This window comes from Colletes gigas, unplaced genomic scaffold (assembly GCF_013123115.1).
Source record: "Colletes gigas isolate AHSC1104 unplaced genomic scaffold, ASM1312311v1 Colletes_gigas_Sc00002, whole genome shotgun sequence".
Classification (NCBI taxonomy): domain Eukaryota; kingdom Metazoa; phylum Arthropoda; class Insecta; order Hymenoptera; family Colletidae; genus Colletes; species Colletes gigas.
This window is the reverse complement of record NW_025106631.1, coordinates 880,958-905,787: the sequence shown is the minus strand read 5'-3', so window position 1 is coordinate 905,787 and position 24,830 is coordinate 880,958. Positions and strand designations below refer to the sequence as shown.

Genomic DNA, 24,830 nt, shown 5'->3' with positions numbered 1-24,830 from the left:
CAAAGGACAGGTTTCCTGTGTCGACTAGGTATTATAGCTACGTTACAAATTACGATCATGGTCTTTTAATCAAAAATAGTCTTCAGGTTTTCCCTGCAAAGCTATTTACTAATCGGAGAAAGAATATTTTCCCGACAGAGTGATGGGAAATACAGTAATGAAATTTCATCTTGTTCAAGTTTTATTTATACATGATACTAATACGAAATACTTTATAAAATGATACATACATAGTATTTAATCTCTTACGCGCGTATGCCTTGCGTTCTATGTATAATCTACAATATAAACAACATTTGTAGAAAATTTTCTTTCGTAGAAAATTATTCTAGCTTCGTTCTCTTTTTTTTTACATAGGATTCTATTGCACTTGAGCATTCCATCACTATTTGTTCATTTCTGTATTTTAGTTAAAAATATACAATGTGATTAGAAAAATACTATGGAACGTCGAACGCAAAAACGATTCAAACTGTTCTTGCTTAAACTACCGAATTGAGCATTCTTCTTTGGTTCACCGGACAGTATTAATGTCTGCTGTTCGAAAAAAAAAAGTTCTATCCGTCGAACGTATTCCCTACTCTTTTTCGATCAGTTTCTAGTTGTTGTACGGATGTAATTATTTATTAATTTAATTAGTATTTCGTTATGTTTGTCGTACACGTATCAAAACACAATAATATACATTTACAATTTCAGACATACAACTAGATGCTTGTCTAAACAAAGGAGAATGCGGTCGTATAGTATTCTTCGTGTTTTCTATATTATGAATTAAAATTTTTCTTAAAAAATTAATTCAAAGTAACACTTTTCTTAAATAATACAATTTTGTTCAACATTGCATTGCATTCGTGTCTTTTATACACTTATCTATAATATCAATCTTATAGACTTATAATATAATACGTCAACTCTTGTTTGCAATCACGTTTTGGTGACATATTTCGAAAAATTAGAGAAACGTGTTAACTTTCCCTAAAAAAGATATAAAAAGATATCTTTTCTACAACTACGCGAATTTCCCGTCTTAAGTTCCTAATCGTTGCACGCCAAACATACTTAATATTCAGTAATATTGCGATATTATAATACAAAAACAAATATGTGCTTTAGTGAATATAATTAATTTGGTAATGTTTCAGTTTCGATTGCTTCTTTTGTTATTTAATTACACATATGTACAGTAATTGCAGTTTCATCGTTTTAAATAGCATTACTTTTAATATCTCTCAGTTCTCGAGTAATTATGCTTATGTTTCATGTATCATCTTTAAATCCTGATCATAAATTTGCTCTGCTTATTCCGTAACGAGCGTTGGATCGTCTTCCGACGGTACATCGGTTTTTTCTTTTCTAGTCACGTATTCGACATAACAAAACGCAACCGTACCGACACAGATCGTTATCGTCAATATGAGAAGTTGCATGTAAAGATTCACGCTGCTGCTGTAAGCAAAACTTACGGCGGCTGCGACCGATTGGCAAAATTTGAACAACGCGAAAGCCGAAGCGCTCCTTTTTACAAACAGCGATCCTAGCAATGTGTAAACTTGAGTATTGAAGCATGCATCGCCAAAACCTAAAGCAAGACTTCCGGCCATCGCTAAAACCGGCGAAGGAGCGATAAATCCTACGCTGTTGGTGTCCTGGAACGGTGAATCGTTTGGTAAATTTATAAAGATAGTAATAAAGGCGAATAAATGTGTGCAAAATCCTACGATCACGACCGACCATGCGCCACAAAAATGGGACACCTTGGATGCAAATATACCAAAGAGAGCTCCGCCGAATACTTCTCCGATTCCAATAAAAATACCAGAAAGACCAACTAAGCCTTTCCTCGATGTACCAATCGCTTTGGTGAACCCAATACTCGACGAGTAGACTCCCGAGTAAAATGTTAATACAAGACCAGTGTACACGAATGTCAAAGATAATAAAAGCATTTTCGATGTAAGGAATAGATCAAATGCGTCAGTGAGGGCATGCCAAGCAGCTAAAAATGGTTTCTCCCTTGTAGATTCCGGCATTCGAAGTTCTTTATCGGCACTGGAAACACCTTCAGCCTCGCCCAACACCAGCCTCTGAGATACTCTCCTTAAACCAGCCAGAACGCACGTGCCTACAACTGCCAACCCAGTAAGTACACCGAAGACGATTGTTCTCGTTGCAGCATTGATTGTAGGTTCCGTAAACATATAGTAGATGAAAAGATTGCCGAAGAACATCGAGGTCTGAAAAATCGCCCAAAATATTCCCGCATTTCTGGACATTGTCTCCGAGTTGCTATTCTCTGTTAAGTATTGGCCGTGTCCTGTCCATATAAATGCGGCTCCAAGACCCAGAATGCACGACGCACTATAGAGTAAGACATTTTGTGGCCAGAGGAAAGATCCTATGAAAAAGACGTAACAGCAAGCGCCGGTAATGATAGCACCACGTGGCCCTGTCACGGAGATGTACGATGGAGCTAACCAGTTACAAGTGGCAAAGACGGCATAAACTATTGCTAAGCTAGTGTACGCCTCGACGGTGAAATTTGGATCTTCCGTCTTAATACTTTGCAGCACGGTTTTCTGCACAGAAAATAAATCCGATGTAATATGATGTTCGGACAAAACTTATCGTTACTTTATGTTTTTAAACCTTTCGCTGAAAAATGCTAGTATTTACATCCTATATAAATTAACCGTCGCTTGTAAAGGGTATAATAACACGCCTGTAAATTATACTCAATTTAGAACATTTATTTTTTCATTCGGTAGAGAAGATAAAATGATTATGGTTTCATTTCTACCGATCGCTTATAAATATTTTTCATTTATCGATCGACTATTAACTCATAGCACCTGTTGTCGAAATATTTGTATATCACTTTTATATTCAACCGATGCAAGGGAAATTACCAAAACGTATACAATTAACTTTTTTTATATCACAACATACTTTGGTCATAGTTAATATTAATTTAAAATATTTTTATATACCGTGTTTTTCAACGCAAAGGTAAAAATAAACTTTGGTACCTTTTGGTCCCAGATTTGAATGACCAAACTTTATCATTGTGTTATATAAACATGTCATTTAGGGCCTTATTCGTAAGTTATAATAGAAATATGAAATAATAATGCCACAATACAATGTAAGAATATACCAATAGCTTAGATAGACTAAACATACATGTTTATATCTAATCTATCTCTGTAATACTATTATATTAGTATTACTAATAATACTACTAATAAGTTGGTGCACTTAAAAATGCCTTAAATAGGAGATTGAATCAATTCTGAAAAGTTGAACTTCCAAGTTATCTACTATGAAAACAATTTGGTCGAGTGAATTTAATGTTTAACTAAACTTTATTTGAGCCCCTGAAAAATGATTTAATGATACCGCCGAATATTGGAATATTCTCACATTGTATCACAGTATTACTATGAATGATTTCAATGGCATTATATAGATAAGTAAAAAACTTCGTAAATCGGTAAAAAATGTTAAACCTCTATATTCTAAATATTTATAATAAAGTACGATAACTTTTTAAAATATCGTTAAAATGAAATTGAATATTATTCGGGTTTTCTGCTTATCTGTGAAATTATCGATATCAGTGTGTAACGCTTCGCGTAAATCCTTTGTCAAGAACATATGATAGATTTGCTCTTGCTCTCACCTCAATATTGCCCATCGTCTGAAATGCTGTAAATATCAACATGAAGCCGAAACTCAACATCAACACATTTACAAAATTTCTATCTATCGTCATGATGATCGCGTTAAATAAAATATTTTAACGAAAAAAACAAAGAAAAGTATGTTAGAAAGTTGTTATTCACACCCGCGTTTAAATACACTGTGCGAAATCGTGTTTTCGATAAACAGATGGTAACTAAACAAGATAAAGAGAAAACTTAAACGATGACACAGAGTACTTATCAAAAGCATAGATGTCAGGTAGCAGACCGGTACCAAGCTGCCATTGGCCAGATTATTAAATTACTCATTCTACTTTCACAAGCTAAAGCCAGCTCCACACATTGGTTTATTTAAGAAATATCGCGCGTAATGACACGAAAATAATTCGACTGATAAAATGTAAATAATTTGATATTTTCAAATACTTTGATACAGCTGTTATCGTTGATTATTAAGTTATCTGCTCTCGACGCGATTACTCATTTTAAAATGAATTTTGTGGAGGAACGAAAATGGCCGACCGTGGCCAGTAAAAACTCGTTGATTGTCCCGTTATCAAATGCTTCGATAAAAGCCTGAATGCTATTAAAATATAGTGTACTCGTGAAAGATTATAATCGTGGAAAAGAATGCTAGGTGTAGAGGTCCTTTACAAAGTTTCTTGTGCGCGCCAAATGGCCAATGGTGTACAAGGCTGTAAAATGCCGTGATTAAATTTTCTGCGAGGCTTGACACGTTTACAAACTCAACAACTTTAGTGCTGAATCGTGAAAAGTTCTTTGAGAGAGGAAACTCATTGGCATTACGCAAAGGTAGATCAGTTCAGGACATAGTAGTAATTCATAGAGGGTGTGAGATCATTGTATAAACATTATGACGAATTGTCGTCTTTGAAGCGATACGAACAATCTCTTCTTTTTCTGTCAACTCTGTGCATTTTTAGTGTCTCACGATCCTGTTAAAAAATGCATACATGTGAACAGTAGAGTAAACAAGTGACAAGTATTTGTATGAGTTATCTACTAAATTAAAATATTATTTTATTTACATAATAAGCGTTAGATGCTTATCAATCATGAAGAAACAGTTCTTCAGAGTTAAACAGCTCGCCGATCAAACATTTTCTAGGTAATTAATTGTTATACCGTCCGGATATCTACAAAAGCTGCAGTCTTTGTTGTATTTACTTTATGTTAAGTCATGTATTCTTGTATTTTTTTTTCGAATCCGAAATATCCATAAAAATGTAATTTACAAATAACGTGGAGACTAAATAAATAAATGAAACGATCAACTGCATATCTTAACACATAGTAAAGAAATAATAAAGATTGTCATCTATTATGTTGCTGTAAAATTTTAACAATGCATATCTAATAAGAGCTAACACGGTACACCAAAATAACTTATGAATCAGACGATCTTAAAATGGATCGACTTTATGCAGCTTTGAATTTCATTTTAATTTCGATTTATTTAATAGAACGTTAGTAAACATTATTATTTTATAGAGCTGGTAAAACAGAAGTGCTCACAGATGATTTACAAGCTGCAGATAAACATGTAGAGCAAATTAGGATGGCTCTCATCGGATTAAGCAAAAGACTCGCTAATCCACCAAACCAAGCTGTGACACAAGATATCGCGTTTAAAGAAAAGCGGCTGGTAATGTATAATATTAAACATATTTATAGTAACTTTGCGTTATAACTTGTATAATTTACAAGTATTTAATACGAAATTAATTGTATAAAAATTTTGTATACTATGTAGTATTTCAAATTAAGTAGAAATTTTTTTCGTTCTTTATGTTTCTTCTGTAACGCATACTTTCATTTTTAGAAAAAATGCCCGGAATATATATTAGGGCAAACAATGTTGGAAAACGCTCCTGAAGATGGTCTTATGAGTTTTACTCTTTTGGAATGCGGTCGTACACAAATTCATTTAGCGAACGAAACAATCGAACACGAAGTAAAAGTTGAACAATATGTAGCGAGCCCTCTTCAACATATTTTAGATACAGACGTACCAAATATATTGAAACATAAAAGGAATTTAGCTAAATTGATTTTGGATATGGATAGCGTGAGAACGCGATACCAACAAGCTAGCAAACATAGTGCCAGTAATGAAAATATTTAATATTATGTGTATAAATTATGTATTTAAAAAATTTTGTTAATATTACGTAACGTGTTAATTTAAAAGGTGCAGGTGCGTCAAAAGTAGATAATTTAAGGGAAGAATTGGAAGAAGCAGAAGCTAAAGTTGAACAATGTAGAGATCAGTTGGCTGCAGAAATGTTTCAACTGATGTCGCGAGAAACTGAGTTGGCACACATCATTATTCAATACGTAAAACTTCAAAGGGCTTATCACGAAAGCGCTCTACATTGTCTCGAAGAACTTATTCCTGGATTAGAAAGTTACATAAGTGAGCATTTTATAGATTTTTGATATTTAAAAATATTTTTTGTACCGTTTCTACTTAAGTTCATTTTCTAATTCCAGATGACAATGAAATGAAACCAGTTTATGGTTATCCGCTTGAAGAGCATCTCCGAGTGACTAATAGAAAAATAGCACTACCAATTCAATTATGTGTATCGGCCTTATTACGATTAGGTATGGAGGAAGAGGGTCTTTTTAGAATAGCCGGTGCTGCATCAAAATCACGACGAATTAAGTTAAGTCTAGATGCTTGTTGCCTTACTTTACCAACTGCTCTGGAATATAAGGACCCGCACGTAATTGCCGGTGCATTGAAGTCTTATTTACGAGAGCTACCCGAGCCCCTTCTGACACACAAGTAAACAAAAATTTAATATTTTGCATTATCACCGACGTAATAGAGAAAGATAAAATCATATCTATGTATTATTTTAAAGATTGTATTCTGAATGGATGGCAGCTGCAAAGATAACATACAATGAAACAAGATTGAGAGCTCTTTGGGAAGTGTTACATAAATTACCTACTGCAAATTTAGAAAATTTACGGTTCCTAATCAAATTTTTGGCTGTACTTACTAAAAATCAGGACATAAATAAAATGTCACCGCAAAATATTGCAATTGTCATTGCGCCTAATTTAATATGGAGTCCACAGGAGGATATAAATACAATGGTGTAAGAACATGTTTTACCGAATAACTATTAGAAATGAATTCACAGTTTAAAAATTTTTTTACTATAAAACGATCGACAGGACAATATTCTATCTATATAACGTTTATTATTGTTTCAGAATGAATATGAGTACAGCTAATAATTCTAGTCTTATAGTAGATCAGTTGATTACATATGCAAATTGGTTTTTTCCTGGTGAAATAGATTTTGATCGTGATTTAGAAGTCGGTATTATAAACGGTTTAGAAAACCAAACCGCGGGTATGCGTCGTTGCATTTCTAATAGCAGTCTTAGCGATCATGGTGAAAGCCCTCCGCAAGGTAGCCCTAAACCAGCAGCGCGTAGAAAAAACAAACCGGCACCGACACCGCCAAACAGTACTACACCGGACAAACACGATAGAAAACCCGACGATAAACCACCACCCACTCCCGACAAACCACCCAGACCTTTGATATCTGCGACTCTTAATCGTGCAACGTACAAGGCTCAGAAACACGATGTAAATACCGAATTACCGATTAAACAAGAAAATAATATCGAGAAGCAAAACGAAATCGCAGAAGTCGAAATTAAACAGCAGAACTGTGAAGTAAATACAGTTACCGATACTCCGTCCTTTAGTTGCACAGAACGTATTAACGAAACGCAAGATGAATTGCACAGTATGGATACAGAACTGGAAAAGAGCAATCAAGAAACAAAATTAAGTACTTCTATCGGCGTTGAAAAAAATGCTGTAGAAAATACACTAGGCAACAAATTGATTACGGACACTGAAAATTTGGAAGCTTCCACGCACAGATCAAAGCCAATGCTTACAGAAAAACCACATCCTTGCACGTTGGAGAGACGAAGACCAGTGGGTGCGCCGAGAAACATAGTCGACGTACTGCATAATACTGGTAAACATTGTTGCAGTTATTTTTTTAATCGTTATAGCGTTAAGACTTTATATATTTCTTTAACTTGTTAGAAGAAACAATCGAGTTACGTAGGAAGCCGGATAGCAATAATTCTACGTCCACAAACACGCTCGACAGAAGCAGCAAACCAGCCATACCGGAACGACCTGCCGGACTGATTCGACCTTCGAGTCTCATTAGACAACATCCGCGTCACAGTAACGAAAACTTAGACACCGAAGCAGGGGTGAGTATCGAAATGTTTTCGAGCATTATTAAATTTCAGTTTTATATGTGAGATAATCCTTTAAAATAAATGTAGTTACTGCCAGTGGACTCACCAAATATCACTGCCTGGATATTACATTTTGAAATACAATAACGTAAGCTACAAATAAAGTGTAAAATAAAACGCGACGAGAATTAGTCTTTTGTTCGAAATGTGAAGATCCACAGTAGTTTTCGGTATTGTTAACTTTTTTTTTTCTTTTAACAACCTCCTGTAGCCTTTAACTTTGGAAAGAGCTCATGTATATTCGGTGGACAAACAACAGGTCAGTATAATACAAGTGCGTGGAAATGGGAATGTGTTCTGCACATCGGGCGACAACAATGGCAACACAGCTTCGAACTTGCAGAGAAGCCCCAGTGTAGGTAGTCGTCCTTCATCTATGTCCTTGTACGGCGAGCGGCCAGAAAAGCCGGCGAAACTAAACGCTCCGGAACAAACGAAAGCGCACGTGCGAACCAGATCGGAGGGAAATATTATCGATGTTCAAACACAGACTGAAACAGTAGTAGTTCTTAAATCGCCGCAACAACCTGTCCCGGCCTCGCCACGGTTTCATCAAAGACCACCAAGGCCACAGCCACCGCCGCCACCTCCGCCTACCACGCGACTTAAATCGGAACACGAAAGCACCAATCTCTGAGAACAACTGTATAAAATGTGATTATTATATTTATAAGTGAACTCTTAAAGAATCACGACTATTTTTTAAACGAAGACACTATTTCTTACAACATAATTTGACATTACGGGAAACGACTGCAAAGAACTTCTAACAAAGCAATGTAAGTTTTATAAATTTTCTCAGTTCTATGTACGTTGAAGTATCAGTGTTTAGAGGATTGCATTCAAACTAATACCATAACTACGCGAAGTTTTAAATTCAGTATTTTCCTTTACGTTTCAGAGACATTAGTAAACAAACGATCAAAATAACAAATAAACTTGAAGTTTTCACGTTAACGATTTGTAATTATATATTAAAAAATAACTTTTAAGAGTTATATCTAATTTTAATGTTTAACTCTTGATACTTTTTTCCAACTTATCAATTTTTATACCTGTTACGTATGACTGAAGTTGTTGCAATTAAAAGAAATATTATACAAAAAAAAGACAGTAATTTGAAATTTGATCTCTAACTAAACGTATGTTTTAAGTTTACAATTTTCCGATATGATCATATACTAATTTTAATGTATTCGTATTATTTAAAATTTTTTGCTGAATTATAACTACCGACAAAAGTGACTCTTTACGAAAGAACGTGTAAAAGATGTATTATAAAGGTTTACATTGATTTCATAGCTTGCGAGACATAATTTTGTGCATGAGACTAGTACAACAAATTTATTCAAATACAGGTAAATAACTTTTGTATATATATATTTTGCAAAATAACAATATTAAGGTCCTACAAAAAGTTCAGGCTCAGTTTTTGATAGAAACTATTGCAAATATTGTTTGTGCGGTAAACAAAATCGTAAGTAGCATGTTCGAAATTATTTCAGCTTTAATTGCAGTTCTTTGAGTTGATAGTGAAATATTTTTTTAATAACCGAGGCAAATTATTTTGTAGAAGATGAAAATGAATAAAATTTATTCTACGCTTATAATATTTTTAAAGTTGATCGTTAGTTTGATATCTCTACAATATAATGGGCAGCTCATATATAAGAAAAATTTAACTTCACACATTATTAAACATCAATGAAACAAAAGGCTTAAAAAAAAAGTTCTATTTTAATAGAAAATTTTGACATAAATAATAACTAACTTTTGTTATTAAGTAATTATATCCTCCATTAAAAAGATGTATAATAAATATACGAGATTTGTTATTGCTTTAAATAATAATTAACATAATCGAGGAAACATTTACTTTATAAAAAAAAGTAAACCAAATATAGCGATTTTATATTTTTCTAACACATTGTTCGCCATCTAAATAAATTATATAAATTTTTTAAAATACTTGATATTTCGTATACAATTACATTAATTAAAAAGTTCTAGTATTTATGAAAATAATACATATTATTTATTGATCTTGCAATTATTTCATGTATTACATCTATTACAAAATTTTTAATAAAAGTAATTCGTAAAAAATGAAATGTTTCGACTGTAATTAATTTAAATAGGATGGTAAATAATGTGTTAATATGAGGATGTTAGATTTGCATAATGAACATTTTACATAAAGATAAAAAATTTATATCCTTGTTTACGTTATAAATCTTTTGTTTTTTTTCTCTATTTGTATATGTAAAAGGAAATTGTTATATATGTATATATACATATATATGAACAATTCAAATAAATTAGATTTCATTAAGGGAAATATCGCTTAACCGAAATAGATATTTATGGCTGACTGTTTGGTGATACAAATTGAGAAATAAAAAATCTGTTTATTTGTTGAATTTTATTAACTTGATCGAACAAGTAAAAAAGCTCTTTTGTTTATATATTTTACTTGTTAAATTTCATAAATAATCTATAGCTTCTAATGTCATTGCAATAAATTAATTTGCACTTATTTAAAAAAATATTTGTTTCATTTTGTCGAACAAATTTATTACGTAATATTTATATCACCAAGTATCTAAACTGACCAAACATTTTAAAAACACCAGAAAAAAATTGCCTCTTACGATGTCCCTTCATTACTGCATGATTTGTTTCAATCATCATATATTTATAAGTAATTTCTTGTAATAAGCAAATAACAAATACAAGAAATATTTATTATTTTCTGTGTTTTATTTTGAGAAAGAAAAAAGATCGAAATACATTCGTAAATATTTCTTGTTATTGATACTTTGAATTTTGCATTTGTTAACTTGAAAATATTTGTAATAGAAGTACAGCATTTGCCGTGTTTATTTGGGTATGTTAAACAAATAGTATTTTTGTTTTATAATAAGTAACAACACTGATATGTAAAAATTGTTTAAGTAAACTTTGTGACAAGTTGCGCATTTACCTAAGGAGTGCTTAGGCTGTGAATGTAATGAAAACTGTTAGAAAATCTATTTGTAAATAAAGAATTTAGAAAAACAATTAAGTTAGTAAGAGATATACCATAATTTTCGTTTAAAAAATCATCAATTCAATTTATTAATGTACACGAATAAATTTAGTATTATTACATGCTGATTAAATATGTTACTGTACTAACATCCGCAACATCTTTGGGTTTCATACCATTATTATCGTCCATGGATAGAGCGCCAACGGAAAGCAAATATTTCACGACATCGAGATGCCCGCACGATGCTGCATAATGCAATGGTGTTTGTCCATCTCCATCTTGCGAATTTACGTTTGCCCCTTTTTTAATTAAGAGTTCTATGATCTTCACGTAACCCCGATCTGCAGCCCAATGTATCGGTAATAAACCGTCTGCGTCCGTTACATTTACAAGTCTTGTTTCCTTGTCCAACAGTTCTTCCACTTTTTGTTCGTGCCCTTCTTTTATCCAATCCAAAAAGGTTTTATCTACATCGTTTATCTCTTCTTCCATATTTATTAAACGACTAATAGCAACCCAACTATGCGATTCAGATTTTATATCTTCTTCCCAGTTAGGATTTATGTTTGTTAATTCTTGTATATAATTATTCATAGCAACATTGTGACTCATATCGTTAAGATTCTTCCATGCTTCCCATTTTTGCCTAGCTTGTACTTGATACCAATTAGGCTTTGGGATATTACAAGATCCAACGGTAGCTTGTTTGTATAATGCATAGAATCTAAGAAGTTCATTGGAATTTAATTCCGATGCCAATGTTTGTAAATAACTTGCAGCTTTATTGAACGTTTCTTCAAGACACATTTTGAAAGTTTCCTCAATCTTTATTCACAATATTGTTTTACTTTAAAGTATGTTTTGTATGTTTTGTATGTTCTGTAACAATCAGTTTGGTATCCTCCAATATGTGATTTTGATCAAGCGCAGCTTTTAATACTACATTATCATAGAATTCTACGATTCCACAACCTGTGCTGACACCATCTTTACCAAATAATACTTGTGCTTTTTTCACTTTACCCAACTTTGTAAAGTATTCTTTAAGCTCAGAGGTACAAACTGTCCAAGGAATATTATGTACTTGGACAACATACCGACTAGCCATGACAATTTAAAGCCACTCAAGTCGCACGTTGTATACTTAATAAGTGAATAGTATGATCTTGCATTAAGTCGTATATGTTTATATCAGAGTCTGTGCCAAGTTCAGCCAGCGATATATGAGTACAAGTAAGATTCCATTTATTTAACAGATGTTCTATGGACCAATCCGCGCTTCGTTCCTGATAGCTACAAAGAAATTTTGCATTTGGATTTCTTTCCAATAAGAAAGCTATTGTAACAACTATATCCTCAAATACTGCCGGTTCGTAAAAACAATCAGATCCAAGGATTATGTCTAACGGTCCGATGGTAAATAAACTAGATAAAAATAATCCCCACGTAATACCGACAATTTGAACTTGAGAGAGAATACCATTTAATTCGCAACTTCTTTTTATGTGTTGGAGACTTCTAGGAAGACTAGCGGAATCACTTAAAGTTACGATAGCACCACATTTACTAGCTAAGATCCCAGGAAGAGCTGTACCTGAGCCAAGTTCTAGAACTCTCTTTCCAATAAGTTCTTCCTTGTGCTCCCAAAGAAACCAAGCTAATACAGGAGCGGATGGCCACGTATAAAAACTATAACTAGCCTGAAGTAACTGTAATAAAAACAAATGTATCACCAAAAATAATTACGCTCTCTCTTGTAGGTTAGAAAATTAAAAAACTGTCGGAATAAATAGTCACGGTCAAGGAATACCAATTTTGTTTCCTTTCTTGAAAAAATATAAATTGCGGATATAAAAAATATTTTCAAAACATGTATATTACCAAACACTACGTAATACTGGTAACACATATGCAAGTAAGATTAACAACCACTATCAAATACATATGTATGTATATATATATATATATTCTGTTTATGATATAAAATACAAATAAAGATTATATTACCTCTGGGATATAAATTTCTAACGTGTCGTTGCACTGCACGTTATCTTGAGTTTTACGAGAGGTGAACAAAAACTTTTTCACTTGCTCGGAAACAATTCCATCGGACATTAGGCTCTCTGTGGGAGGACTGGTATCGTGTGAAATACTTTCTTCTAAACCTGGCATGACTAATTTTTAAATCATTTGACCTAATACTTTTCTCACTCTGACCCGAATTATCAAGTATGCAATAGAAACCATGAACTTAAATTTTCATCGTCAACAAATCAAATCTAAGAGGCAAATATAATCACTATTTTGTCCAGAGTTGTCGTCGTACACATCACTGTAGATAATGCAAACATATAGGCAATATTTAAATTTCTAAATAGCGGGAACCAACTTACGAAATATTTTCCTTACTTATGTATTCGAGATATACCTATGTATGTACTGATATATTTAGACGTACAAACGTAATGCTTTCTGATTTATTTGTTTACAGTCTTATAATTCTCTCTTTAATATGTATGTATCGTATAATATTATCCATAGCTTTAAATGTATATTTTGTATCTAATGCGAGAGAAAAATAATTAAATATCTTTTATCGTCGATGTTAATTTTGTATAAAATGAAATGAACATAACTCATCAAATACATAGTTTATTAAAATATTTTCAGACACTACTTTAATTAAGAAAATGTATCATTGTTACCATATACGTACGTTCAAACGAGTTTATCTTAGCATTGAATTATTATTTATTTTTTTATTATTTGTTATGGGAATTACTTGAAATTTGACGTTTCGATATAATAATCTTTGGTAGAGAGACAAGATTCTTTAACATAATTTTGCAATTAAAGAATATTTTAAATCGACATTCCGTACAACATAGCAACATAAATCAAGTATTAAGATTATATTATACAAATCGATAAGGTTTTAAACATCCAATCTACTCTTTTTATAATACCCGTGTTGCCATTAATAAATATGAATAGGATGGAGAAATTAACAACGTATAACGTTCTTTTAGTGCATTCGTATTATTATTTTGTGCATTAAACTCGTAGTTTAAAATAGTAATAGGCATTCGGAACTATTTTTCAAGTTTATATTTAGTCCGAAAAAAGTTATACCGAGTAATCAATCTATAAATTTTCAAAGTGCTTTGATTTAAAAGAATATATAATAAAAATGCAATATTATTGTAACAATTATATTGCTTAGTGACACTTATACGATACTGTATGGTAGTTGTCTTGATTAAACATGGAGGAGGCTGGTAACGAGAAGTTCCTATCAAGAAGGCGTTCTGCTGCCCTTAAAGCTTTTAAAGTGAAAGATGAACGAGTAGCAACATTTAAAAAAGTACGTACGTAGTTTTTAATATATTCCAAGTAATCGGAATCGTTCGATAACAATCGCTATTCAAAATTTTTGCATATTTCCCGGCATTATTCCTGAAATTGATATGTTGTAAACAACTCGTATGGAAGCACTACATTGTTTTTTTCTAGGTAGCAGCGATTTTACAAAAATCTGAAACCGACAGAACCGCAGAGGAAACGGGGATTCTTCTTTCCTGCAGTGACGTAGTGAAAGAGGTTAATTTAAGGTATAGCCATTTTGAAAACCATTGATTGTACATTTATGAACAAACAAATTTATTTGAAGCATTGCTACCGTACTATAAACCGTCGATTACTATCGTTAATAATTACACGTTTTGGATATAGGTTTTAGCAATAAATTCCTTATTGAGTAATGAGAAAAATTTTGTTCATTGATTTATCAGACAACAGAAAAGACACAGAGTAAAAGCAAGATTGGAAGAGGTCGAAGATGCGCCAGAAATTTTGGAAGAAAAGTGTATGCGATTAGCAGCTGCGATTAGCAGAGCGACATCGCTAGCTGTTTATACTGGTGCAGGCATTAGTACAGCTGCTTCTATTCCAGATTATAGAGGAACTAACGGTGTTTGGACTCGTTTACAACAAGGAAAAGATATCGGGTAATGTCAAAATTGTTTACAATCGTATATAACTTATCGGTCGTTATTATTATCGCTAGATTTCTAAATTCCTTCGCTATGTATTTCCAGAAATCATGATCTAAGTCAAGCGGAACCAACAGTGACTCATATGGCTCTGTATGCTTTATACAAGGCACGAGTTTTAAAACACGTAGTTTCCCAGAATTGCGATGGACTTCATTTACGCAGTGGGATACCTCGCACATTTTTATCCGAGGTTCATGGGAATATGTACGTGGAAGTTTGTAGAGTGTGTAAACCATTTAGAGAATATTGGAGATTGTTCGACGTTACGGAGAAAACTGCACGATATTCTCACGGTACTGGTAGATTGTGTCACAGATGTAATTCTGTTTTGCAAGATTCAATTGTTCATTTTGGTGAAAGAGGCAATCTTCCGTGGCCGATAAATTGGAATGGCGCTACGAGAGCAGCAAAACAGGCAGACGTTATATTATGTTTGGGTTCTAGTTTGAAAGTTTTAAAAAAGTATCCGTGGTTGTGGCAAATGGATAGGCCGATTCATAAACGTCCGTCACTATACATTGTAAATTTACAGTGGACTCCGAAAGATGAGAACGCGGTCTTGAAAGTAAATGGAAAATGCGACGAAGTCATGAAAAGGGTTATGACTCATCTCGGGTTGGAAATACCACTGTATAATCGTGCCAAGGATCCAATATTTTTTCATGCTATACAGCTCGGAAATAATGAACAGTATACGATGAGTCAACCGTGTTTAGAAGAGCCGTGTAATATCGATTGCAAGGAGTTGAGTAAAATCAGTGGTGATTTTTGCAAAGATATTTCTCCCCAAATAAAAGAGGAAGAGGAAGAAGATTGCATCTCGCCCAAAATAATAACTGAATCAATGTCCGCTTATCCAGCGCCATTTTTTACAGCATTACCATTTCTGTCCATGGGTTTGCCATTTCCACCAATGTATATGTGCCCCCAATTAACACCATTTTTCTATTATCCGTTTATACAAATACCAAGTATGACCATGGACATACAGAAACCCAAGCCAACTTGTACTTTTTGTATGGAAAACGAAGGTTCCCTCACTTGTCTGTATTACCAACGAGAAACGGACATTTCCTTAATAGGAGCCGAAAGCAAACAAATGAAAGACGCAAAGACATTAGTAATTCATACGGATACACCGATCGCACCTCCTAAAAATCCTGGGTGGTTTGGCAAAGGGTATCGTAAAGGCATGAAAAAGAAGCGGTAGCATTTACTCTCTAATATATGGTATATGACTTTCTCTGTTATTATGTGAATGTATAACATATAGTATATAATATTGTACGTAAATGCCTCCATATCATGATGAAATATGTGTACACAATTTGCGAATGTATAGCGACTTAATTCCAGTATCCAAAATTTTAATAATCAAATTAAATTATGACAATAGTTGTTAAGCTTTAAAGTATAGACAGTCTATAATCAATGAAACTTCCAAAACGTTTATTTTCTAGTAAACCGATTCGTTCAATGAATATTTATGTCCGATAAGTTTTATATAAAAATTGTTCATTTATAAATTTTAATATTGATTTTCTATGAAGTATGCTTAATTCGAAGTTATTGTATTGTTATCGTATAAGTCAATTATGTTGTGATTTTTAATTATAAGGTTTTATTTAAGCAGATAAGTGTTGTGCAGATCACGGTAAATTCCTAGTGACCAAAGTGATAATTTTTTAATACGTTTTATTTGTTTTATTAATTGCTTTATATTCGCAGTGGCGGATAAAATGGAGGGAAACTAGAGAGACTAGTGCCTCCCCCCTTTCTATTGATCAACAAACAAATGTACTATCTAAATTTTAAAGCAATTTCTTTGTTCGTTAACAAATGTTGAACAATCATCGAAATTTTGATATTTCTATTTATAATTTCTTTTTAATTATTTCGTGATTTTTTTATTAGTCTCCCCCCTTGAGTTTCTCTAGATCCACCACTGTATATATTTGTATAGTTGAATGTATAACATCTTTTTTTTTTTCTTTTAAAATTGTTTTTATAAGTATTGCATGCATAAAGCTTCCCAGATTATTTCACTGTATTAATTTATCATTCCAATTTTGTAAACATGAAGTAAGTAAACATACAACCAAATTAATTATATGAACATTGATGGACTGTTTATAACCGATCTCAAACCGAGGTTATATTAATTATTATTATATGTTGGTAACATAGAATAAAGTAAAAAACTTTCATATATAAATTGATATCGATTTTCTATTTATCTACGAGGGGAGTCGAGAGAGAAAGACTCGCGTTTACTTTCTTTCTCGATTCACCGAAGATGTCCAAAGCGAGCGTGGCATTTCGGACAACTTTGAGGGGCGAAGAAAGAACGCAAATATGAGCCTTTCCTTCTCGATCTTGAACAGCTGAAGTCAAGTAATAAATATAGGCCCGCAGCCCGCTTGTTCTTGACTCACGATAGTAGTAGTAGTAGTAGTAGTAGTAGTAAGTAGGCTATAATTTGCAGCTTATTCGTCAATTTTTCCGTACAAACTTGTTCCGTACAAACGTAGCCTATGTTACCAGTGTCGCCAGATTTGTCATAATTGAGTGCATCAACGGCGACACTAGTAACGACGAATTTCCTTAGCGTTTAACGGAATGGTGGAGGGAAGCCGACATATCCTACCTCACGAGCCACATGTTACGCGTGGTCAGCACTTCGCGAAACTTCGGGAAATCGATAAAGAACGTGAATGGGAGCCTTTCTTTCATGGGCTTGAACAGCTGAAGTCCGTCCTCGTGTCGATTACATACAATTTCGAATCTCGACTGCCCAGGCATTTTTATATAAGACCCCCTGATCACGTGTTAACTATTGAAAAAAAAGAAATTATTTTTATCATTCCTATGAACGAGCATATGTATACATATTACATTGAGTATAAACAGCTGATTAAATTTATACTGATCTTTGCAAACCAGAATTCTCGACCCTGAATGGAACGAGTAATTATTCGGAGTTATTTTTCTTGTTCAGTAAGAGTTGTTCGTGTTAGAGATAGTTAAACGTCGCCCGCTAATACAACGTGCGACACTCGCGTTGGGCCGGGGGAACTCGCTCTCTCTTGCAATGGCCGGCGTGCTGTTTGGACATGCGACAAGAAATAGCGTGTAACAATTTATTACGTGTAATCATTGTACGTAGACAAATACAACAGTTCGTAACACGAAAAATATGGTTTTATTCGTGTTGAAAGAGATCAGAGTGGTCTCTTTTAACAGCTGTCCTGAACTCGGCTCAGCTTCAACTGAAATTTATCGTCTCTTTCCTCGGTTTATCTTGGTTGATGGTTGAGGGATGCGCCAGGGGGAGCCACTCGCTGCTGCTGATTGGCACAGAGCCCGGCAATACGCTTGCTTTTGAATAAATCCTGTAAAAATTGCACGGTTTATCAAATAAAACTATGAAAACTATTTTCAAACGATTTATTTCAGAAATTTTAAAAAATTCCTTACCGAAAATATAATTTATAGCCAGAAATATTCGCATGAAGATTCGGGGAAACATTTTTGGCCACGCATTACATTTTCGGTAAGGAATTATTTTCTCGAAAATGAGTAGGAATTCGGAGGTATGTCTATTGACAAAAAATGATTGCAATTGACCCCCGCAATTGAAAATAATTTTTCCAGAATGATTTGAAACTTTTCGATTTTGCCGAAGAATTTCAGCACCTACTTGAATTTTTTTCTATGTATATTCACCAAAAATAATTGTAATTTAGCTCGGCAACGATTATGGTACCTGTGAGTCGAATACCTGACGACTAAGAGAATAGATCCTTAGCGTACTAGTGATATTCTCCGAAGCCTTAACGAAGTACACTCACACGTTATCGGCGACAAGTTCTCTCTTCCAGATTTGGCATAATTGAAGTTAGATGCTAAACTATCGTTACATCTTTCTCTAAGCAGAAAGTTACGTCTTTTATGATATCTACTCTTTGCTCAAAATTATGCTTTGAGGTATGCATATCATATTCTTGGTTAAGTATTTTATCTTTTAGGTTAGATTTCTCGAAATGCGATGTAAATAAAAATTAATAAATGAATTTAAGTTTAATAGGATTGTAAAGAAGCGTATAAAGTTTTGAACAAAGTGGTTGAATTTTGGAAATAATGTCTGGAAAGCATGGTAGAGATTTGGCATTGTCAATGTTACGAACATTACCAAGAGTGTGTTTAAGTAACATTCGAGATAATCCTGGTTCAAGAAAACCTGTGAGTCTTACTTTAACAATAGCATGTATTTTGATCGAACGAACAACAAATTGATTCGCACGAATGAAAAGTAAATTCAAGTATCGATAAAATTATATTTGTATTATATAATATGATATTATTTGAATCGATTTCAATTGGTTTGTAATAATTACTTTTTAATATCATACATTTCTAACAGAAACATCGCGGTCGGGCACAACACGGTGGAGATAAACACGGAGCTGGAAATAAAGGGTCTGGTCAGAGGCAAAATTATATGCGACCTGGATACGAAACTGGAAGTACTCCATTTTATCTCAGATTTGGATGCGAGCCATATTATAAAGGGCATCAGTAAGTTTTATATAAATTAATGGTTTACTTGCTATAGAAATAATACGATGTCGGTGTTATTATGTTTAATATTAGTGTTAATAAAATATGTTTGTGCATATTACAGTTTAAGAAGAGAATATCCACCATTATCTTTAAACACGCTACAATTGTATATTGATACAAATAGGATAGATCCAACTAAACCTATTGATCTTATATCTATAATCAACACAGGATTGTATAACTTTAACATACAATTCAAGCATGCAGGTGTTCATCTGACAGATTCGGTATCAGATTTTATTTTATAGTATGAAAAAATTATATACAGTAATGTCGACCGTATCCGTGGGTAATACCTATTAAGATCTTATCGCGATTACGTGAAATGTTTACTCTCTCAGTCGCTTATACTTAGTACGCTACGTTATCGTGAAAAGTTTTCAGGGATGATGGAATTATAAAAATGATAAAATTCTTTTTTATTAGTCCATGCGTATACGGCGGCATCACTGTATAATATTTTTTGCATAAGAAGCAATTTAACTCGTTCGATATCATTTTCAAGGGCGCTGATTTGTTCAAAGCTAAAGTAAATATAGAAGTCCAGTGGGTCAGCGAGCCTGTAATAGCAGCAATTGAAAAAAATGGTGGTACTATTACAACCGCATATTACGACACTCACTCCTTATTCGCGTTACACGATGTAGATAAATTCTTTCGCAGAGGTGAATCTTTTGCTCTTTTGCTGCACAAAAGTTAAATAATATCAGAATGTCGTACTTAAAACATTTTGTATTATTCAGGGGTGGCGATACCACGCAGAATGTTACCTCCAACAGATTGCTTAGAATATTATTCGAGCGCAGCAACAAGAGGATATTTAGCAAATCCTGAGGAGGTTTCTCGGGAACGACTAGTTTTATCTCAAAAATATGGTTATGTACTTCCGAAGATCGAGGATGATCCAAATTATGCGATGCTTACCCAACGTAAAGATCCTAGACAATTATTTTATGGACTCGAACCTGGTTGGGTCGTTAGTCTTAAGGACAAAGTAATTCTTAAGCCTAAAGATAATTATCTTAAAGAATATTACACAAGTTGAAATGTTTCTTTGTATCGTGCTTGTTCGATAGACAAATAAATAATTTACCGAAAGAAAATAATGTATAAAATTGAACAGTAGAATATTGACATAGATATTACTTTAACGCTAACTACTACTGGTAAATTTTATCAAACCGGAACAAAAATGTAGGTTCAAGAGTTAATATATGTAAAAAAGACGATTAAAATGTAATCTTTGTGATATACATTACGTCGATATAGCTAATACAATTGTAAATGAAAAAAATTTATGGTCAACGGGACTTGATCCCGTGACCTCGAATGTACGATGAATTGTTTTCCTTAATCATTTGTACCGCGATTAGTTCGATGAAACGAATTAATATTCATACGGTACTTCATATATAATACATAGCAACACGGACCTACATAACCTACCAACCCAGAAAAGTAGATTAAAATTCAATAAGTTAGGTGCTTCTCTTGTCAGACGTAAACATCTCGGATTCAACGCGATAGTTTTCGTGTTATATAAACGTAATATACATAACAAAAAGTATGAATGCGTATTGAATAAATTGAATCGCGCACCTTTTTTCGTTCCCGTTTAAAAAAGATTATCTAACTCGATACCCGTTTGTGTTTAACTTTTTTTTTAAATATTCTTTGGCCAACATTTCGCAATCTTACGTGAAAGTCCAAGTTTAAGGTGAACACAACCTAAACATTTGACATTTCTGACGCGAATAGAAACGTATGGTCGCGAGTCAGTCGGTTTTCCAGTTATCTTGCTACCGGCAGTCACGCGATGAAGTAGTCTAAACTCATTCTTCTTCCGTGACAGATTTGTCTGTCGGTCTACTTAAATAGTTTTAACGCTTTTCGATTTGTGACAACGATTTAAACATGGCATTTCGCGTCGAGCCCGAGAAGAATTATGGATTCATATTGAAAAGTTTAGTTGCTGGTGGTAAGTTAAAATATTATTGCTTTTTATTTAATTACCGCGTAATAAGCTTCGGAAAGATAATATGTTCTATAAAACTGTTTAATAATTGTTAAATATTTCAATAAAATATTGTATATAATTTGTAGGTGTAGCTGGAATGTGCTCAAAAACAACAGTGGCCCCGTTAGATAGGATAAAAATATTGTTACAAGCGCACAACAGACACTATAAACATTTAGGTAAGGATGCTACTATTGCGCATAATTATTGAAAACTATATGAAATATAACTCTTGACACTAATTCATTATATAAGGTGTTCTTTCCGGATTAAGACAGATTGTGCATCACGAACGATTTCTTGCCCTCTACAAGGGAAACTTTGCCCAAATGATTAGAATCTTTCCATACGCCGCAACGCAATTTACTACATTCGAATTATACAAGAAGGTAATTATCAATTACTCTTTCCGTCCTACGATAAAATACTTTAAAAAGTAATACCGAGTTTCTTCTGGGTAAAGTGGTTCCACAGAGTGAAGTAACCGTTGTTAATATAAAGACTTGCTCATAATTTAAAGGTGAGCCTTAACCATATAGATTCGCTTGTGAATTTATGTGCGAGTGTGTATATATATATGTTTATACGTACGCGCACGCATATATATTTACAAAAATGTAAAAAAACGTATACTAAATATAGAAGTATAAGAGTACAGAGATCATGGTTAAACAAGATAAACGAAACACGTTTGCGTTATAAAAAGAACGAAGAATTAAGTTATGTTTAATTTTTATCAGTATCTAGGAGGCTTATTTGGGAAGTACACACATATAGATAAATTTTTGGCTGGATCTGCGGCTGGTGTTACAGCGGTTACATTAACATATCCATTAGACACAATTAGGGCTAGGCTTGCTTTTCAAGTTACCGGGGAACATATTTATGAAGGAATTATGCATGCCAGCATCACAATTTTCAAGGAGGTAATTTGTATTAATCTACATTTTAACAAGCATTATTCAAAAAAGTAATTCATATTCAATACAGAATTTAATATTTAAGTATAGAGTGCAGAATGCAATCAGAATTTAGACTTTGAACGTCTCCTGTCAAAGATAAGGAAAGTTTGATAAATTGTAAATATATCAATAACTTGATGATATTTTTTAGTTTTACTATTATACATTTACAATGGAACGGACAATTCAAAGAGACCTTTTAAAAGTTTGTTTTTTACTCTTCTAGGAAGGTGGTGTAAGAGGATTCTACAAAGGATTCTGGCCAACTATTTTTGGTATGATTCCATATGCAGGATTTTCGTTTTATTCGTTCGAGCAGCTTAAATATTTATGCATGAAATATGGACCAAATATTTTTTGTGAAAAATGCGACAATAATACAGGTACGACAAGCACTAAATTTTCATGAGAAAAACATTAATATTCATTGTAATAAATATATAAATTTATATAAACTTTCTTTTATAAAACAGTAAATATTTCAACGAACACATAATTATACAAATAATTATGATTCTTGGGTTGTCGATTAAAAAAGAAAAGATTATAATACATAATGACATTATATTCTATTAAATATATTCTTCATATAATACTGAACGAATATATATATACGTATACCCTATAGGTGGTTTAGTTTTGAGTATACCAGCAAAATTATTGTGCGGAGGTATTGCAGGTGCTATTGCTCAAAGTTTTTCTTATCCGTTAGATGTTACTAGAAGACGTATGCAATTAGCTATAATGCATCCGACTACACAAAAATATAGGTAACTATGTCTACAAATTTCAAACGTAAACGATTATTCACCCCTATCGAATAATTTATCGTGTAATATTACTGCATTATAATTTCTTTCTAGCGCTGGTATGTTAGAAACTATAAAACTAATATATCTAGAGAATGGTATTATAAAAGGTTTGTATCGTGGAATGAGCATTAATTATTTACGAGCTATTCCTATGGTGTCTGTTAGTTTTACAATGTATGAAATTATGAAACAAATACTTAATTTGGATACAGGAATGAAAGTGTAAATTTGTTTTATAATGCGATAGGTAATTTTGATATTCAAATTTCACCTACAAAAAAGTACAAAGCGCATACAGTTTAATCAAATACAAATAATGTCCAATATTTTTTTAACAATTACTACTAAATCCTAGTGATATTGTATTAGTTTTATATTATAATGCAGTAAAGTTGTAACAAATGTTTAAATCTGATCTAAAATTATTAGGGACGACTTCAACTAAAACGAATAATTACGATTAAATGATAAATATCCAATGTACGCAGACATTTATTTTTTTATGTATACAGCTCAGATGTTGACATATGGTTTAATGTTCACGTCGAGTAAAAAGTTGTATTATTTTTGTGAATAGGCAGTTCGTTTAATAATAATTCGCATATACGTAACTGAAGAAATTTTTAATAACAATACGTAGAAAATGCAATCAAACATTACTGTACTAAAAAACGGAGGGTAAAACAAATAACTGTAATATAATTTGTATATTTCTATTGATAACGTGGTAGGATTCGATCCGACAATTTAAATTCTAGATAGGAATTAATTTATTATAGAAACTGTATCATATTGTATAAGAAACAATATACTTGGTGCGGATATTCCAGAGGAATGCATGTAACAGTAATTGTATTTAAAACGCGGTAATTTCAGAATTATAGAAAATTTATAAATAAAATATTTTTTCTCAATTATCGTACCCTATTTTTGATCCATTAAACATTTTCTTATTGATTAAAAATACCAAAGAAAAGACGAGGAAATTATTTTAATAATCATAAAAGCTATAGCGTATGTAAATTTGTAAACTCAAGTGTTTCTCATTTCTGTATCTGTGGAATACTTGCATAATAACCAACAGGTTGCAATAAATAATTTTTCTCGTTGATATTTCCAATTTGATTTTTGTTTTTTTGTCAATTATTTCTTAATAAACGTTTATTTTTGTACATAAAAATTGACCTATTTCTATGAGAACTTACTTTTAAAGTCTTTATGTTAGAATAAATGTAAATAATTATTTGCTCATTGTATCCCTTGCGTTACCGAAATTCAGTGTAAAAATGATGTA

At 32.7% G+C, this 24,830-nt stretch overlaps 7 protein-coding genes across 11 annotated transcripts; 4 read left to right on the top strand and 3 right to left on the bottom strand.

The window, feature by feature from the left end:
* Positions 1-264: 264 nt before the first annotated feature.
* Positions 265-3,920, bottom strand: LOC122401017 (UNC93-like protein MFSD11). 2 transcript variants are annotated; one of them, XM_043402882.1, is made up of 3 exons: positions 3,683-3,920; positions 1,735-2,579; positions 1,498-1,649 (listed from the first exon to the last, which is right to left on the bottom strand). In XM_043402882.1, the coding sequence occupies exons 1-3, from the start codon at positions 3,773-3,775 to the stop codon at positions 1,634-1,636; spliced, it is 954 nt and encodes a 317-aa protein (XP_043258817.1). In that variant the 5' UTR covers positions 3,776-3,920; the 3' UTR covers positions 1,498-1,633. The 2 variants fall into 2 exon arrangements, with proteins under 2 accessions (XP_043258808.1, XP_043258817.1); XM_043402873.1 differs by having other exon boundaries at positions 265-2,579.
* A 200-nt stretch (positions 3,921-4,120) lies between these two features.
* On the top strand, positions 4,121-9,691 carry LOC122401008 (rho GTPase-activating protein 44-like). Its single transcript, XM_043402862.1, has 9 exons — positions 4,121-4,833; positions 5,217-5,370; positions 5,548-5,833; positions 5,917-6,141; positions 6,219-6,516; positions 6,596-6,835; positions 6,954-7,741; positions 7,813-7,988; positions 8,248-9,691. The coding sequence occupies exons 1-9, from the start codon at positions 4,781-4,783 to the stop codon at positions 8,671-8,673; spliced, it is 2,646 nt and encodes an 881-aa protein (XP_043258797.1). The 5' UTR covers positions 4,121-4,780; the 3' UTR covers positions 8,674-9,691.
* Positions 9,692-10,947: 1,256 nt separating this feature from the next.
* On the bottom strand, positions 10,948-12,014 carry LOC122401298 (acyl-CoA-binding domain-containing protein 6-like). Its single transcript, XM_043403366.1, has one exon. The coding sequence runs from the start codon at positions 11,872-11,874 to the stop codon at positions 11,182-11,184; it is 693 nt and encodes a 230-aa protein (XP_043259301.1). The 5' UTR covers positions 11,875-12,014; the 3' UTR covers positions 10,948-11,181.
* Positions 12,015-12,045: 31 nt separating this feature from the next.
* Positions 12,046-13,613, bottom strand: LOC122401289 (methyltransferase-like protein 23). Its single transcript, XM_043403356.1, has 3 exons — positions 13,477-13,613; positions 13,075-13,399; positions 12,046-12,776 (listed from the first exon to the last, which is right to left on the bottom strand). Exons 2-3 carry the CDS (start codon positions 13,237-13,239, stop codon positions 12,192-12,194), a joined length of 750 nt encoding a protein of 249 aa, XP_043259291.1. The 5' UTR covers positions 13,240-13,399; positions 13,477-13,613; the 3' UTR covers positions 12,046-12,191.
* A 719-nt stretch (positions 13,614-14,332) lies between these two features.
* Positions 14,333-17,203, top strand: LOC122401280 (NAD-dependent protein deacetylase sirtuin-7). Of its 2 annotated transcripts, none has more exons than XM_043403333.1 (4): positions 14,333-14,431; positions 14,581-14,678; positions 14,859-15,074; positions 15,165-17,203. In XM_043403333.1, the coding sequence occupies exons 1-4, from the start codon at positions 14,333-14,335 to the stop codon at positions 16,330-16,332; spliced, it is 1,581 nt and encodes a 526-aa protein (XP_043259268.1). In that variant the 3' UTR covers positions 16,333-17,203. The 2 variants fall into 2 exon arrangements, with proteins under 2 accessions (XP_043259268.1, XP_043259276.1); XM_043403341.1 differs by having other exon boundaries at positions 14,408-14,431; positions 14,800-15,074.
* Positions 17,204-18,935: 1,732 nt separating this feature from the next.
* LOC122404441 (39S ribosomal protein L15, mitochondrial) lies at positions 18,936-20,838 on the top strand. 3 transcript variants are annotated; one of them, XM_043408404.1, is made up of 6 exons: positions 18,936-19,109; positions 19,210-19,364; positions 19,546-19,700; positions 19,807-19,972; positions 20,251-20,410; positions 20,489-20,838. In XM_043408404.1, exons 2-6 carry the CDS (start codon positions 19,263-19,265, stop codon positions 20,788-20,790), a joined length of 885 nt encoding a protein of 294 aa, XP_043264339.1. In that variant the 5' UTR covers positions 18,936-19,109; positions 19,210-19,262; the 3' UTR covers positions 20,791-20,838. The 3 variants fall into 3 exon arrangements, with proteins under 3 accessions (XP_043264339.1, XP_043264338.1, XP_043264340.1); XM_043408403.1 differs by having other exon boundaries at positions 19,202-19,364; XM_043408405.1 differs by having other exon boundaries at positions 18,936-19,115; positions 19,196-19,364.
* A 364-nt stretch (positions 20,839-21,202) lies between these two features.
* On the top strand, positions 21,203-24,700 carry LOC122404439 (graves disease carrier protein homolog). Its single transcript, XM_043408399.1, has 7 exons — positions 21,203-21,723; positions 21,849-21,941; positions 22,018-22,151; positions 22,503-22,688; positions 22,951-23,107; positions 23,353-23,494; positions 23,588-24,700. Exons 1-7 carry the CDS (start codon positions 21,660-21,662, stop codon positions 23,760-23,762), a joined length of 951 nt encoding a protein of 316 aa, XP_043264334.1. The 5' UTR covers positions 21,203-21,659; the 3' UTR covers positions 23,763-24,700.
* Positions 24,701-24,830: the final 130 nt, after the last annotated feature.